The sequence below is a fragment of the Gorilla gorilla genome, chromosome 6 (assembly GCF_029281585.2).
Source record: "Gorilla gorilla gorilla isolate KB3781 chromosome 6, NHGRI_mGorGor1-v2.1_pri, whole genome shotgun sequence".
In the NCBI taxonomy this organism is placed as follows: Eukaryota; Metazoa; Chordata; class Mammalia; order Primates; family Hominidae; genus Gorilla; species Gorilla gorilla.
Window position 1 is genome coordinate 64,111,524 of NC_073230.2, and position 15,320 is coordinate 64,126,843.

Consider the following 15,320-nt stretch of genomic DNA (forward strand, 5'->3'; position numbering starts at 1 on the left):
TCCAGCCTGGGCGACAGAGACTGTCTCAAAAATAAAACAACCAAAAAACCATTGTCTGTGGATTCTTTCACCCTGCAACAGCAGAGCTGAGTGCGACAGAGACCATATGGCCCACAAAACTTAAATATTTGCTATCTGGCCCTTTACAGAAAAAAAACTTGTCAACCTTGCCAAAGCAATAGTTGTAAATTATTGTTAACCACCACTTTCATTAAAAAATGCATTTTTCTTGCCATCCGTAAGATCTATATAATCTATAAAATTGAAATTGAGGCCTGGCGCAGTGGTGCATGCTTGTAATCCCAGCACTTGGGAGACGAGTTGGGTGGATCACGTGAGGTCAGGAGTTCGAAACCAGCCTGACCAACCTGATGAAACCCTGTCTCTACTAAAGATACAAAAATTAGCCAGGCATGGTGGCGGGCGCCTGTAATCCCAGCTACTCGGGAGGCTGAGGCAGGAGAATCTCTTGAACCTGGGAGTTGGAGGTTGCGGTGAGCCGAGATCACGTCATTGCTCTCCAGCCTGGGCAACAAGAACAAAACTGTCTCAAAAAAAAAAATTGAAACAGAAGTGTTACCCAACAATATTTATTGTTATTACTGTGTCTGATGAACTCTGACATTTTCTGTCTTTTTTTAGCATATTCTGTTTGTTTCCAATTTGAATTAACTACTGAATTAAAGTCATAACCCACTATAAATTGACACATTTTTAAATTAATAAGAGGACCAAAAATATGATGATGCTTTACATGTAGAAAGGATTAATATTTTTTCAAAAAAATTGTTTTCCCCCTTCCCTTTCTCCCTAATTCTCTCCCTCCTTTCCCTCTCTCCTTCTCTCCCTCCTTCTTTCCCTCTCTCCTCTCCCTCCTTCTTTCCCTCTCTCCCTTCTTTCTTACTTCCTTGTTTCCTTCCTTCCTGTTTCCTAAACAGTGTAGTTCAAAAGGCATGGATGGGCCTGAGCAGGGGAAACATCTGCTTGGCAAGGCATGCCCTGGTGCGGAGGCCCTGCAAGATGTTCTTCAGGTTGCCCAGTGGCATCACAGCATGCTCATACTAAGCTAGAGCTTAGGCAATGAATGCCTTGAACTCCAGACTCCTGTGTAGTAGGAGCCTAGAGGACCATATCTCCCTGTGGGTTCAGGAACCAGGTCCACAGGCTGCAGATTCAGTGCTAAGAGACGTGAGAGGCAGTCTGTAGAGCTCCAGCCAATCATTTCAAACACTCTGGAGTCAAAGTCCACGTGCAACAGAAGCCTTTTGGCTGAAAAGAAAGTGTTCCAGTTGATAGTTTGGTTGAAATAATACATCGGTTTAAAATTAATCTTCTCAATCAGGTATAACTGTAATCACATATACTTTTAATTTTTCCGCATGTAATTTAATCTTAGACCATAGTCATTTGTATATATTTTGTACATCTGTTGATCTATTTTCCATAACTTTTTGACTTGGACTTTTTTTTTTCTCTTAAAAATTTGTGGCCAGGCGTGGTGGCTTACGCCTGTAATTCCAGCACTTTGGGAAGCCAAGGTGGAAGGATCACTTGAGCCCAGGAATTTGAGACCAGCCTAGGCAATGTAGGGAGACTTCGTCTCTACCAAAAAAAAAAAAAAGGCAGGGTATCGTGGCACGTGCCTGTGGTCCCACCTACTCTGGAGGCTGAGGCAAAAGGATCACTTGAGCCCAGGAGGTCAAAGCTGATGTGAGCTATGATCACACCACTGCACTTCAGCCTAGGTGACAAAGCAAGACCCTGTCTCAAAAAAAAAAAAAAAAAAAATCTAATATATGTTTGGCCAACTAACTACTCTTGCTGTGCTATTTGTAATAAGAAGCTACAACCTAAATGTGAGTTGGTTAAAAATACTTTGGTACTGACTGGGCGCGGTGGCTCACACCTACAATCCCAGCACTTTGGGAGGTTGAGGAGGGCGAATCACAAGGTCAGGAGTTCGAGACCAGCCTGACTAACATGGTGAAACCCCATCTCTATTAAAAATACAAAAAATTAGCTGGGCGTGGTGGCAGGCACCTGTGATCCCAGCTACTTGGGAGGCTGAGGCAGGAGAATCATTTAAACCCAGGAGGCAGAGGTTGCAATGAGCCGAGATCACACCACTGCACTCCAGCCTGGGTGAAAAAGCGAGACCCTGCCTCAAAAATAATAATAATAATAATTTCATACATAAGGTCTTAAGGCCTACTTTTACTCCTGTAATTTTTGTTTGTTTGTTTGTTTGTGACGGAGTTTCACTCTTGTTGCCCAGGCTGGAGTGCAATGGCACAATCTCGACTCTGCCACCTCCACCTCCTGAGTTCGAGTGATCTCCTCCCTCAGCCTCCCGAGTAGCTGGGATTACAGGCATGTGCCACCACGCCTGGCTAATTTTTTGTATTTTTAGTAGAGACGGGGTTTCACTATGTTGGCCAGGCTGATCTCGAACTCCTGACCTCAGGTGATCCACCCAACTCGGCCTCCCAAAGTGCTTGGGATTACAGGTGTGAGCTACCGTGCCCGGCCTCCTCCTATAATTTTATGCTTGAATTTACTTATTTGAATGTACTGTATTAAATGAGTAGGAATAGCTTGTTGGCCATGCATAAACTAATTTTTGTTTTGTTTTGTTTTTGTCGTTGTTGTTTGCGAGACAGGGTCTGGCTCTTGTCACCCAGGCTGAAGTGCAGTGGCACAATCTCAGCTCACGGCAACCTCTGCCTCCCAGGCCCAAGCAATTCTCCCACCTCATCCTCTCCAGTAACTGGGACTATAGGTGCGCACCATCACACCCAGATAATTTTTGCATCTTTTTGTAGAGACAGGGTTTTGCCATGTTGCCCAGGCTGGTCTTGAGCTCCTGGGCTCAAGCATTTGCCCACCTTGGCCTCCCAAAGTGCTGGGATTACAGGCAAGAGCCACCATACCGAGCCTGATTTTTTGTTAAGGATAATTTAAAAGGGTTAAGGCTACCAGATTTTGTGTGGGTGAACATGATGAAATCAGTGACTTAGGAAGAATAATTTAGTTTTATTATGCTGAATAATAAAATGGGAGGAAAGATTGTTGGCAAAGAGACTAGTTAGGATCTCCTTAAAACAGAGGCTCTTAAACTTTTTTTGAATCTTGGACCACTTTGAAAATCTAATGAAAGTTATGGTTCTCGCTCCAGAAAAATATATATATGTACTTGCGCACAAAACTTCGTGTTCAATTTTAGCAGGTCTACAGATCCCCAGTACCACCAAAATATTCACAAAAGAAATAAAACAGCCCATAAATATATGGGGAAATGCTCAAGCTAAACATAATGAAATAAATAAAAATTAAAATGGATGAGGTACAATTTTTCACCCATCAAATTGGCAAAATCAAAATGTTATCACATCTTGTATGGGGAATGGTGTGGGTGAAATGAGTTACATTTCACACTGTTAGGTGCATTTGGTAGAGCCGTATGTGTGTTTGGTCTCCCAGGCTTAGGTACAGTGGCACAATCATGGCTGACTGCAGCCCCAGCCTCCCTGGGCTCAGGTGGTCCTCTCACCTCAGCCTCCCTAATAGCTAGGATGGCAAGCACATGCCACCACACCTGGCTGTGTTTTTTGTATTTTTTATAGACAGGATTTCGCTTTGTTGTCCAGGTTGATCTTGAACTCCTGGGCTCAAGCAGTCTGCCTGCCTTGGCCTCCCAAAATGCTAAGATTACAGGTGTGAGCCACTGTGCCCAGCCATGGTAGAGCCTTTTAAGAGAACAATTTGACAGAATTTACCAAAATGTGTAGTGTGCAAACCCTATGATCTGGCATTGCCTTTTTTTTTTTTTTTTCCTGAGACGGAGTCTTGCTCTGTTGCCTAGACTGGAGTGCAGTGGCACGATCTTGGCTCACTGCAACCTCCGCCTCCTGGGTTCAAGTGATTCTCCTGCCTCAGCCTCCTGAGTAGCTAGGATTACAGACATGCACCACCACGCCCAGCTAATCTTTGTATTTTTTTAGTAGAGATGGGGTTTCACCGTGTTGGCCAGGCTGGTCTTGAACTCCTGACCTCGCGATCCGCCCACCTTGACCTCCCAAAGTGCTGGGATTACAGGTGTGAGCCACCGTGCCTGGACTGGCATTGCATATTGTCTGTCATATTGAAATACTAGCTTAGGTCCATAAGATGTTTGTATAAGGATGTTCATTGCATTATTGTATGAAATAGCAAAGAAAATTGGAAACCTAAAATTTAACAGCAGGAGAAAAGATTTTTTAAAAGCAGGATATGCCCTTTAAAAAGAATGAAGTAGACCTATATATATATATATACTCATTTAGAAAGAATATTGTTAAGTAATGAAATTACATGGGCAATACGTACATTATCCTGTTTTGGTTTAAAAATAAATTAAAACTATGTATGTATAAATACATACACATAGTTACTCATATATACGTGTGTGTTAGAAGGGACTCTTCCTCCCTGAGAGTTGACAGAAGATACCTGCATATCAAAGTAGGTGTAGGAACCCTCACCCACATCTCCGTGAGCATAGGAAATGGCCTCATGAACCTCATCCCTTGGCCAGCCAGAGCAAGGCTATAAGAAAGATCTGACGGCCAGGCGCGGTGGCTCACGCCTGTAATCCCAGCACTTTGGGAGGCCGAGGCAGGCGGATCACGAGGTCAGGAGATCGAGACCATCCTGGCTAACACAGTGAAACCCCGTCTCTACTAAAAATACAAAAAAAATTAGCCGAGTGTGGTGGCGGGCACCTATAGTCCCAGCTACTCAGGAGGCTGAGGCAGGAGAATGGCATGAACCTGGGAGGCAGCGCTTGTAATGAGCCGAGATCACTCCACGGCACTCCAGCCTGGGCAACAGAGCGAGACTCTGTCTCAAGAAAAAAAAAAGAAAGATCTGAGAGAGGCCAGGCATGATGGCTCACAGGTGGATCATTTGAGGTCAAGAGTTCAAGACCAACTTGGCCAACATGGTGAAACCCCATCTCTACTAAAAATATAAAAATTAGCCAGGCATGATAGTGTGCACCTGTAGTCCCAGCTACTCGGGAGGCTGAGGTGGGAGAATCACTTGAACCCAGGAGGCGGAGGTTGCAGTGAGCTGAGATTACACCACTGCACTCCAGCCTGGGCAACAGAATGAGACTCTGTCTCAAAAAAAAAAAAAAAATCTGAGAGGGACTTCCGTGAGGAGATTGGGTAAAGAGCAGAAAACCATGTTGTGAGGTCCTAACCCCCTTTTGAGGGAAGAGGTAGAAGGATGCATATTAAGGGTTGAGCCAAGGTGGAATGGTCAGAATTCTCCCCACCCAGTTTCCCATGACAGTTCCTGGCAGAATTAGTGATGATACTGCCTTTTACCATCAAGTGTCCCAATTAAGACAATAATTATCTGGTTACCCAACTTCAAGGGGACCACTCTGGCACCTGTAATATCTGTTCCCTGTGGTTGGAAGGTGAAGACTGATGTGGACCTCATGTCTAAGAATGCTGAAGCTGACCCACTCAGAAAGTCCAAGACCAGGAAGAGATGACTTAAATGGCCTTTGTGGGTCAGCCAGGAGAAGCTGCTGAATTGGGATAAGTCTGCACTGCCCCGCTTTGTTGGGGCAAGGTATCATCAGTGTTTCCTGTGGGTCAGCCAGCATGGTCTTGGATCTTGTCAAGTAGGATACGTGCCCAAAGTAGAGATATATCTATCTAGATTATGGAAATGACAAGGGGTGAGGGAGAGGTGTCTAGCAAGAGCCTCCCAAAAGTGGTAAAAGTTCTCCAAAATGAAGCCATTTTAACCATCTGCTAAGCTGAGTGAAGCCACTCTGCCATACAAAAACGAGCCTTTCTCTCCTCCCTCCACACAGTCCCTAATCCCTAACTCTTGTTAGAAACTAAACTGCAGTGAGTGGGCTGGGTGTGGTGGCTCATGCTTGTAATCCCAGCACTTGGGGAGGCCAAGGCGGGCGGATTGCCTGAGCTCGGGAATTCGAGACCAGCCTGACCAACATGGCAAAACCCTGTCTCTACTAAAAATACAAAAGATTAACCAGGTGTAGTGGTGCATGCCTGTGGTCCCAGCTGCTCAGGAGTCTGAGGCACAAGAATCACTTGAACCCAGAAGACAGAGGTTGCAGGGAGCCAAGAGCATGCCACTGCACTCCAGCCTGGCCACAGAGCAAGACTTTGTCTCCAGATAAAATTAAAATTAAAATTAAAAAAAACTACAGTGAGCGAGTGAGGGCAGGGGTGAGCAGGGAAGTAGTTAAGCGGGGAAAGAAGCAAGAGAGTAGAGGCAGAGAGACTCATTGGGAGAGGGTAGAGTCGGGGAGCGGCTCAGGCAGGGAGAAAGATAGAACATGACCCTTTCTGTAACCCATCCAGGGGAAGGGAAAGGAATTACTTTGGGGTTCTGACTATTACCCAGGACTGAGCATTTTAATTATTGAGTAGATACTGTGTTTGTGACAATGTAACAGTAGGAACATCTGTTACCTAAGAATTAAGGGGAGGCTGGCAGCAGTGGCTCACACCTGTAATCCCAGCACTTTGGGAAGCCAAGGCAGGAGGATTGCTTCAGGCCAAGAGTTCCAGACCAGCCTGGGAAACATAGTGAGACCCTGTCTCTAAAAAAAAAAAAATCAAAATATTAGTCAGGCATGGTGGCACACACCTGTAGTCCTAGCTACTTGGGAAGCTGAGGTGGGAGGATTGCTTGAGCCCAGGAGGTGGCTGCAGGGAGCTATGATCATGCCACTACACTCCAGCCTGGGTGACAGAGTGAGACGTTTTCTCAAAAAATAAGAATTAAGAGGCCGGGCACGGTGGCTTATGCCTATAATCTCAGCACTTTGGGAGGCTGAGCCAATCAGATCACCTGAGGTCAGGAGTTTGAGATCAGCCTGGCCAACATGGTGAAACCCTGTCTCTACTAAAAATACAAAAATTAGCTGGGTGTGATGGTACATACCTGTAATCCCAGCTCCTCGGGAGGCTGAAGCAGGAGAGTTGCTTGAACCCGGGAGGTGGAGGTTGTGGTGAGCCAAGATCACACCACTGCACTCCAGCCTGGGCGATAGAGTGATAGAGCGAGACTCCATCTCAAAAAAAAAAAAAAAAGAGGAAAGCCATGGGACCTGTTCAAGTCTTCATCTAGAAGCAGAGGAAGAATACCTCCACTAAGTAAAGTTTAAAGAAGTTGTGGGAGACTAAAATGAAATTTAAAAATCATAATCCATAAGTCATGCTTGTCCAAAATATGTTTTTCATATATACCTGTGTGTATATAGGGAAAATCTGACAAGACAGGCTCTAAACTATTAACAAGGATTTCCTTTAATGGGTGGGATTCTTTCTTTACACATTCTCACATTATTTGAATACATTTCTATCAGCAAGTATTAGTTTTATCATTTTAAACAAAAGATAAAAATAGCAAGAAATACTTTTTAAATGAACAAGTAGCTGGCATTACAATCAAGTCATTGGCATATGAGATTTATAAAGGCCTGGCCTTAGACCAGCCTTCTCTAATTAATCATTCCCCTGTCTCCCACCACTGATCAGAGACTTTTCCCTGATATGTCTTATTCTCCTGTCCATCTGCTTTCAAGCACGGATACTCCTGGATGATCTCTTCTTTCTATGATTACTGCACATGTTTAAAAATTTCCCCCTGCTCCTTGCTTCTTGTGACTTCTCATAATCTTTCCGTTTGTGACGTGGCCACCTTGGAAAACTTTCAATGCCGTGTATGCCTTGTACATTACTGTCAGTTTTATTTGGTAATTCGCTGTGCAACAATTTCTTTTTCAAATCATAGATAACATGGGAATATTGGAAAGTATTTGTATGTTCTGAATTTCTTTTAGACGGAGAAAACAGACCCGAAATCAAAAAGTCAACCACAAGCCAGAATATTTCTGATGAAAATCAAACCCATGAGATGATAATGGAGAGACTCGCAGGGGACAGCTTCTGGTACTCCATCCTAGGAGGACTCTGGGATTTTGATTACCATCCAGAGTTTAACCAAGAAAACCACAAGAGATATTTAGGACAAGTAACTTTGACCCACAAAAAGATCACACAGGAGAGAAGCCTTGAGTGTAATAAATTTGCAGAAAACTGTAATCTGAACTCAAACCTTATGCAGCAGAGAATTCCTCCCATTAAAATACCCCTGAATTCTGACACACAGGAAAACAGCATCAAACATAATTCAGACTTGATTTACTATCAGGGAAATTATGTAAGAGAGACTCCCTATGAATATAGTGAGTGTGGAAAAATCTTCAATCAACATATTCTTCTTACTGATCATATTCATACTGCAGAGAAACCCAGTGAGTGTGGGAAGGCCTTCAGCCACACCTCATCTCTTACCCAGCCTCAGATGGTGCTTACAGGAGAGAAGCCCTATAAGTGTGATGAATGTGGAAAAAGATTCAGCCAGAGGATACATCTCATTCAACATCAGAGAATTCACACAGGAGAAAAGCCTTTTATATGCAATGGATGTGGGAAAGCCTTCCGTCAGCATTCATCCTTTACTCAACATCTGAGGATTCATACTGGAGAAAAGCCCTATAAATGTAATCAATGTGGTAAAGCTTTTAGCCGCATCACATCCCTTACTGAACATCATAGACTTCATACCGGAGAGAAACCTTACGAATGTGGTTTCTGTGGCAAAGCCTTCAGTCAGAGGACACATCTGAATCAACATGAAAGAACTCATACAGGAGAGAAACCCTATAAATGTAATGAATGCGGGAAAGCCTTTAGCCAGAGCGCACACCTTAATCAACATAGGAAAATCCATACTCGGGAGAAATTATGTGACTATAAATGTGAGCAAACTGTTCGCCACAGTCCTTCACTTAGCAGCACATAACTCATGGTGGGGGAAATCAGATAAATATATAAATGTAGGACATTTTTTGGTCAGACCTTTTTATCCCATTCAATATCAAATTATTCATAGTGGAGAGAAAGCTTATACATAAATTTTTGTTTTGTTTTGTTTTTGAGACTGAGTCTCACTCTGTCACCCAGGCTGAAGTGCAGTGGTGCAATATTGGCTCACTGCAACCTCTGCCTCCTGGGTTCGAGCGATTCTTCTGCCTCAGCCTCCTGAGTAGCTGGGACCACAGGTACGTACCACAACGCCCAGCTAATTTTTTGTATTTTTAGTAGAGATGGGGTTTCACCATGTTGGCCAGGCTGGTCTCGAACTCCTAACCTCAGGTGATCCGCCCACCTCGGCCTCCCAAAGTGCTGGGATTACAGGCGTGGGCCACTGTGCCTGGCCATAAACTTTCAATGCGTAGAAACCAAATTAATTTAGACCTTAAACTAGCAGCATATTACATTCCCAGGAGGGGTTATAAAAAGAAAAAATAATTTATTTTACAAATGAGATTATATTTGGAGTCATGTTCCAAATCTGATATAAAACTTTTTAAAAAATCAGAAATCCTTATCCAGGCATGGTGGTGCACACCTGCAATCCCAGCTACTCTGGAGACTGAGGCATGAGAATGACTTGAACATGGGAGGTGGAGGTTGCTGTGAGCTGAGATCATGCCACTGTACTCCAGCCTGGGCAACAGAGCAAGACTCTGTCTCAAAGAAAAAAAAAGAAAGCCTATAGGCAACAACTTGTAATTACTCACCTGTAAGTTTTATGGTATAAAACTTTCTTTTTTTTTTTTTTTTTGAGGCAGAGTCTCGCTCTGCCACCCAGGCTGGAGTGCAATGGCGCGATCTCGGCTCACAGCAACCTCCACCTCCCGGGTTCCAGCGATTCTTCTGCTTCAGCCTCCCGAGTAGCTGGGACTACAGGTGCGTACCACCACGCCTGGCTAACATTTTTTTTGTATTTTTTAGTAGAGACAGGGTTTCACCATATTGACCAGGCTGGTCTCGAACTCCTGACCTTGTGATCTGCCCACCTCCGCCTCCCAAAGTGCTGGGATTATAGGCGTGAGCGACTGCACCTGGCAGGTTATGGTATAAAACTTTTAAATCAGAAATTTTGATTAATTAAAGACAGTGCTGGCTGGGGGCGGTGGTTCACGCCTGTAATCCCAGCACTTTCGGAGGCCGAGGTGGGGTGATCATCTGAGGTCAGGAGTTTGAGACCAGCCTGGCCAACATGGTAAAACCCCATCTCTACTAAAAATACAAAAATTAGCTGGGTATGGTGGTGCACGCCTGTAGTCCCAGCAGCTTGGGAGGCTGAGGCAGAAGAATTGCTTGAACCCGGTAGGTGGAGGTTGCAGTGAGCCAAGATCACGCCACTGTACTCCAGCCTGGGCGACAGAGTGAGACTGTCTCAAAAAAAAAATAAGTAAAATTTAAAAATAAAGGCGATACTGTAGTGCAGCCAGTCACATTAACTTGAAATAAACATAAAAGAGTAATATTTCATGAACGTCAGTTATTTGTATGCTTTCTTTACAGTTTTTACCATATCTAGTATTTACTTAATATTCTTTATAAAGGGATGCAAGATTTTTAGCCTTCTCCTAGGAAATACTATTTAGCATATAAAATAAGTTATATGCTAGTTTTATATGCTAATTAAATTTATTCTACTCTTCATCAAAATAGATACATAACCTTGAAATTAAAAATATTCATTGATGTCCCCCCAAAAATCTTGTCTGCTATTGTTTGAGAAACAGTGTGATAGTTTGTGGCAATATCCTGTGATGATTCTTTTTGCAATCTTGACATTATTTTCATCAAATGAATCCTAGGATCACTTTGAGAAGAGCCTTGAAGAAGACTTGAGGGTCCTATTGATGAACTTTGAAATACTGATTCAGAGAAGTCTGCTTTTCTATTTTGTTTTAGCTTTAAATTTCCCTGTGGCAAGTCTAGATTTTTTTTCAGTTAAAATTATTTCTGCTGTATTTTTAGAATAGAAGTTTTGGGTTTTTGTAAAATAATGACCAGAGACTAAGAATTCCCATGCCACGCCGTATCACTGTGGAAGATGGAGAAGTGAGGAACTGTACCTGCGGGTGAGCCCTGGTGCCATGTTGAGGGTGGGAATCAGGAGAGCTGCAGTGGCTTATATAAACACCTGACGAAGTGGTCTAATTGGCTTAATCATTTATTTTATTTATTGAAATATATATCTGGGCTGGGCGCAGTGGCTCACATCTGTAATCCCAGCACTTTGGGAGGGCAAGGCAGGTGGATCACTTGAGGTTAGGAGTTCAAGACCAGCCTGGCCAATATGGTAAAACTGCGTCTCTACTAAAAATACAAAAATTAGCTGGGCATGATGATGTGCACCTGTAACCCCAGCTACTCAGGAGGCTGAGGCAGAAGAATTGCTTGAACCTGGGAGGCGGAGGTTGTAGTGAGCTGAGACTGCACCACTGCACTCCAGCCTGGGCAATACAGCGAGACTCCATCTCAAAAAAAAAAAAAGAAAAAGAAAAAAGAAATATATATCTGTAACACTTTTTTCCAAAAAGAATTCATATTAGTTTGTTTGCATTGCTATAAAGGAATACCTGAAACTGGGTAGTTTATAAAGAAAAGAAGCTTTATTTGGCTTGCAGGAAATACGGTGCTGGTGTCTGCTTCTGTTGATGGCCTCAGAACGCTTCCAATTATGGCAGAAGGTCAATGGGAGCCAGCATATTACATGACAATAGAGGGGTCAAGAGAGATGGGGGAGGTTGCAACCTGTTAAACACTCAGCTCTCACATGAACTACCAGAGTGAGAATTTGAAGGGGTGGCCTTCCCCTCCACACCTGTGAGTATTTCTAGTCAGGTGAGATGAGAGACTGAGAAAGGAAAGAAGACACAGAGACAAAGTATAGAGAAACAACAGTGGGTCCAGGGGACCGGCGCTCAGCATACCAAGGACCCGCACCGGCACCGGTCTCTGAGTTCCCTCAGTTTTTATTGATTATTATCTTCATTATTGCAGCAAAAAGGAATGTAGGAGGGCATGGTGATAATAAGGAGAAAAACGTGAGCAATAGAATCTACATCATAATTAAGTTCAAGGGAAGGTCCTATGACTGGACGTGCACGTAAGCCAGATTTATGTTTCTCTCCACCCAAACATCTCAGTGGTGTAAAGAATAACAAGGCAGCATTGCTGCAAACATGTCTCGCCTCCCACGATTGGGCGGTTTTTCTCCTATCTCAGAATTGAACAAATGTACAATCCGGTTTTATACCGAGACATTCAGTTCCCAGGGGCAGGCAGGAGACAGTGGCTTTCCTCTATCTCAGCTGCAAGAGGCTTTCCTCTTTTACTAATCCACCTCAGCACAGACCCTTTACAGGTGTCGGGCTGGGGGACGGTCAGGTCTTTCTCATCCCACGAGGCCGTATTTCAGACTATCACATGGGGAGAAACCTTGCACAATACCCCACTTTCAAGGGCAGAGGTCCCTGTGGCTTTCTGCAGTGCATTGTACCCCTGGTTTATTGAGACTAGAGAATGGCTATGACTTTTACCAAGTATACTGCTTGTAAACATTTTGTTAACAAGGCATGTCCTGCACAGCCCTAGATCCCTTAAACCTTGATTTCATACAACACGTTTTTGTGAGCTCCAGATTGGATCAAAGTGATTGGGTCAAAGTGGCTGGGGCAAAGCTACAAATTAACAACATCTCAGCAAAGCAATTATTCAAAGTACAGGTCTTTTTCAAAATGGAGTCTCTTATGTCTTCCCTTTCTACATAGACACAGTAACAGTCTGATCTCTCTTTCTTTTCCCTACAAGAACTCATTCAATAACACAGGAGGACACCAAGCCATTCATGAGGGATCCACCCCCATGGCCCAAACACCTCCCACCAGGCCCCACCTCCAACATTGGGGATCACATTTCAACCTGAGATTGGAAGAGACAAATATCCAAAGTATAATATATCAGAATTTAAGGTGATTTCATTTGATTTTTATGATTGCTGCCTTGTTTGACAGAAGTCACATTTGATGTTTTTTTCTGTTTTTTGTTTGTTTGTTTTTTTGAGACAGAGTCTCGCTCTGTCACCCAGGCTGAGGTGCAGTGGCTTGATCTTGGCTCACTGCAACCTCCGCCTCCCAGGTTCAAGCAATTCTCCTGTCTCAGTCTCCCGAGTATCTGGGATTACAGGTGCGTGCCACCACGCCTGGCTAATTTTTGTATTTATAATAGAGACAGTGTTTCACTCTATTGGTCAGGCTGGTCTCGAACACCTAACCTCAGGTGATCCACCCACCTCAGCCTCCCAAAGAGTTGAGATTACAGGCGTGAGCCACCGTGCCCGGCCCCACATTTGATGTTTTAAAGCATTCAAAATGTAAACGGTCATAAACCATGAATAGCTGCAAGCATAGGGACACTTCAGTTTCTTGGTTTTCAAGTTTCCTCTGTCTTCTCAGGCATGGCTGAAGAAAACATAAGGTTAAGGTAGGAGTGCAGCCCACTTGCTTTCTCATCTTTCTTCTAACTTGAGCCTGGCTCAAGACTTCCCTGATTTATTCTCCCCGAGAAAGGACTAGATTTTGTAGGCCCTGAGTCAAAGCTGAAATGATTTAAGGACTTTAAAAAACAAAAACACTAAACCCCCCCCAAAAAAACTCATTTCATTTTAGAAATTAAATTTTTCAAAAGCATTTTTGTCCCATGCAACAGTAGGTATGAAATAGTTAATAAAACCTTGAGTTACTGTAATCAGGGAGGATTTCTAATAGTATTTTGTCCAAACGTGTGCAGTGGCGATGCATTTTCAGGGCAAATCAATTCTGGAAGCATCCTCACCCAAAAAAAGCCACATTTAACATTCATTTGCCATAATGAGGCAGGATATAGGGCACTCAGATTTCAGGAGGGGAGAGAGTGAGCGAAGGTGACATCTCAGACAGCAGAGGTATGTACTTTTTTGTTTGTTTTTTGAGACAGAGTCTCGCACTGTCGCCTGAGCTGGAATGCAATGGCACTATCTTAGCTCATTGCAATCTCCGCCTCCTGGGTTCAAGCTATTCCCCTGCCTCAGCCTCCTGATTAGCTGGGATTACAGGCGCCTGTCACCACGCCCGGCTAATTTTTTGTATTTTTAGTGGGGAGGGGGGTTTCACTATGTTGGCCAGGCTGGTCTCAAACTCCTGACCTCGTGATCTGCCTGCCCTCGGCCTCCCAAAGTGCTGGGATTGTAGGCGTGAGCCACCGCACCCAGCCAAGTATGTACTTTTTAAAAGTAATGGTTAATTACACTTGGTAAAATCTTTGATCAAAGCTTAATTTTGTGGCTGGGCGCAGTGGCTCATGCCTATAATCCTAGCACTTTGGGAGGCTGAGGCGGGCAGATCATGAGGTGAGGAGTTCGAGACCAGCCTTGCCAATATGGTGACACTCCATCTCTACTAAAAATACAAAAATTAGCCGGGCATGGTGGTGCGCACCTGTAGTCCCAGCTACTCGGGAGGCTGAGGCAGAAGAACTGCTTGAACCCGGGAGGCAGAGGTTGCAGTGAGCCGAGATTGTGCCAGTGCACTCCAGCTTGGGTGACAGAGTGAGACTCCGTCTCAAAAAAAAAAAAAAAAAAAAAGCTTACTTTTGCAACCAGGAAAAAAAAGTATTTTGCAAAGAGTTCTAAAGGCTCCAGCACAAGGCAGTGTATCTGTATCACAGCACATGTGAAAAACAAGAACAAGATGGAATTCTCAGAAGAGGATGAGCAGAACTTGGACATCCCAGAAAAAAGGTGTCTGGACTGAACTCGACCACAGTTGGCCAAGGACTTTCACCAATTCTTCATACATAGGAATGGTACATTAGAATCCTATTATATATTCCTTAGGGTCACAAGTGATTCTGTTTATGTTAATTGTACAGTAAAATTGGTGCAGATTCATTCTCATGTTGTCCTTTGTTCTCTTCAAAATGTTCCAAGTTAAGGAGTGAAGCCTAAATATGTTCATTACATCAAAATACTGGTACCCCCCCAGTGTACAGGAGCCAGAGGTGTACACATTCCAGTACTTATTTGTTATGACTTGTTTCTATCTAGGAGAGCAATATATTACCCTTTCACATGTATTAGTTTCTTTGGTCCATCCAACCAGGTGTTGTTGTCCTTCTATAAGAAGAAATACTTAAGCTACACATAGTAGTAGATGACTTATTATTCAGGGTTTCTCTCACTGAAATGTCACTATAACATCAGTCATTTGACTCCTAATCCAGTAGATACAAACAGTGCCTGGAACAGTCTATTGTAACACTCTGAAAACATTTGGTAAATATATGAATTTTAATAAAAGGAAAGATTGCTGCTCAACACCAAAA

General features: G+C 43.5%; 1 protein-coding gene across 6 annotated transcripts in view; it reads left to right on the forward strand.

Annotated features, from left to right (window-relative positions):
• The window catches only part of ZNF713 (zinc finger protein 713), a 60,411-nt gene extending 45,091 nt beyond the window's left edge, over positions 1 to 15,320 (forward strand). For all 6 annotated transcript variants that reach the window (XM_055347099.2, XM_019030738.4, XM_019030740.4 and 3 more), the window contains one exon: positions 7,874 to 15,320. In XM_055347099.2, coding sequence (XP_055203074.1) covers positions 7,874 to 8,898 — 1,025 coding nt within the window. In that variant the 3' untranslated portion in view covers positions 8,899 to 15,320. The remainder of the gene's footprint in view (positions 1 to 7,873) is intronic.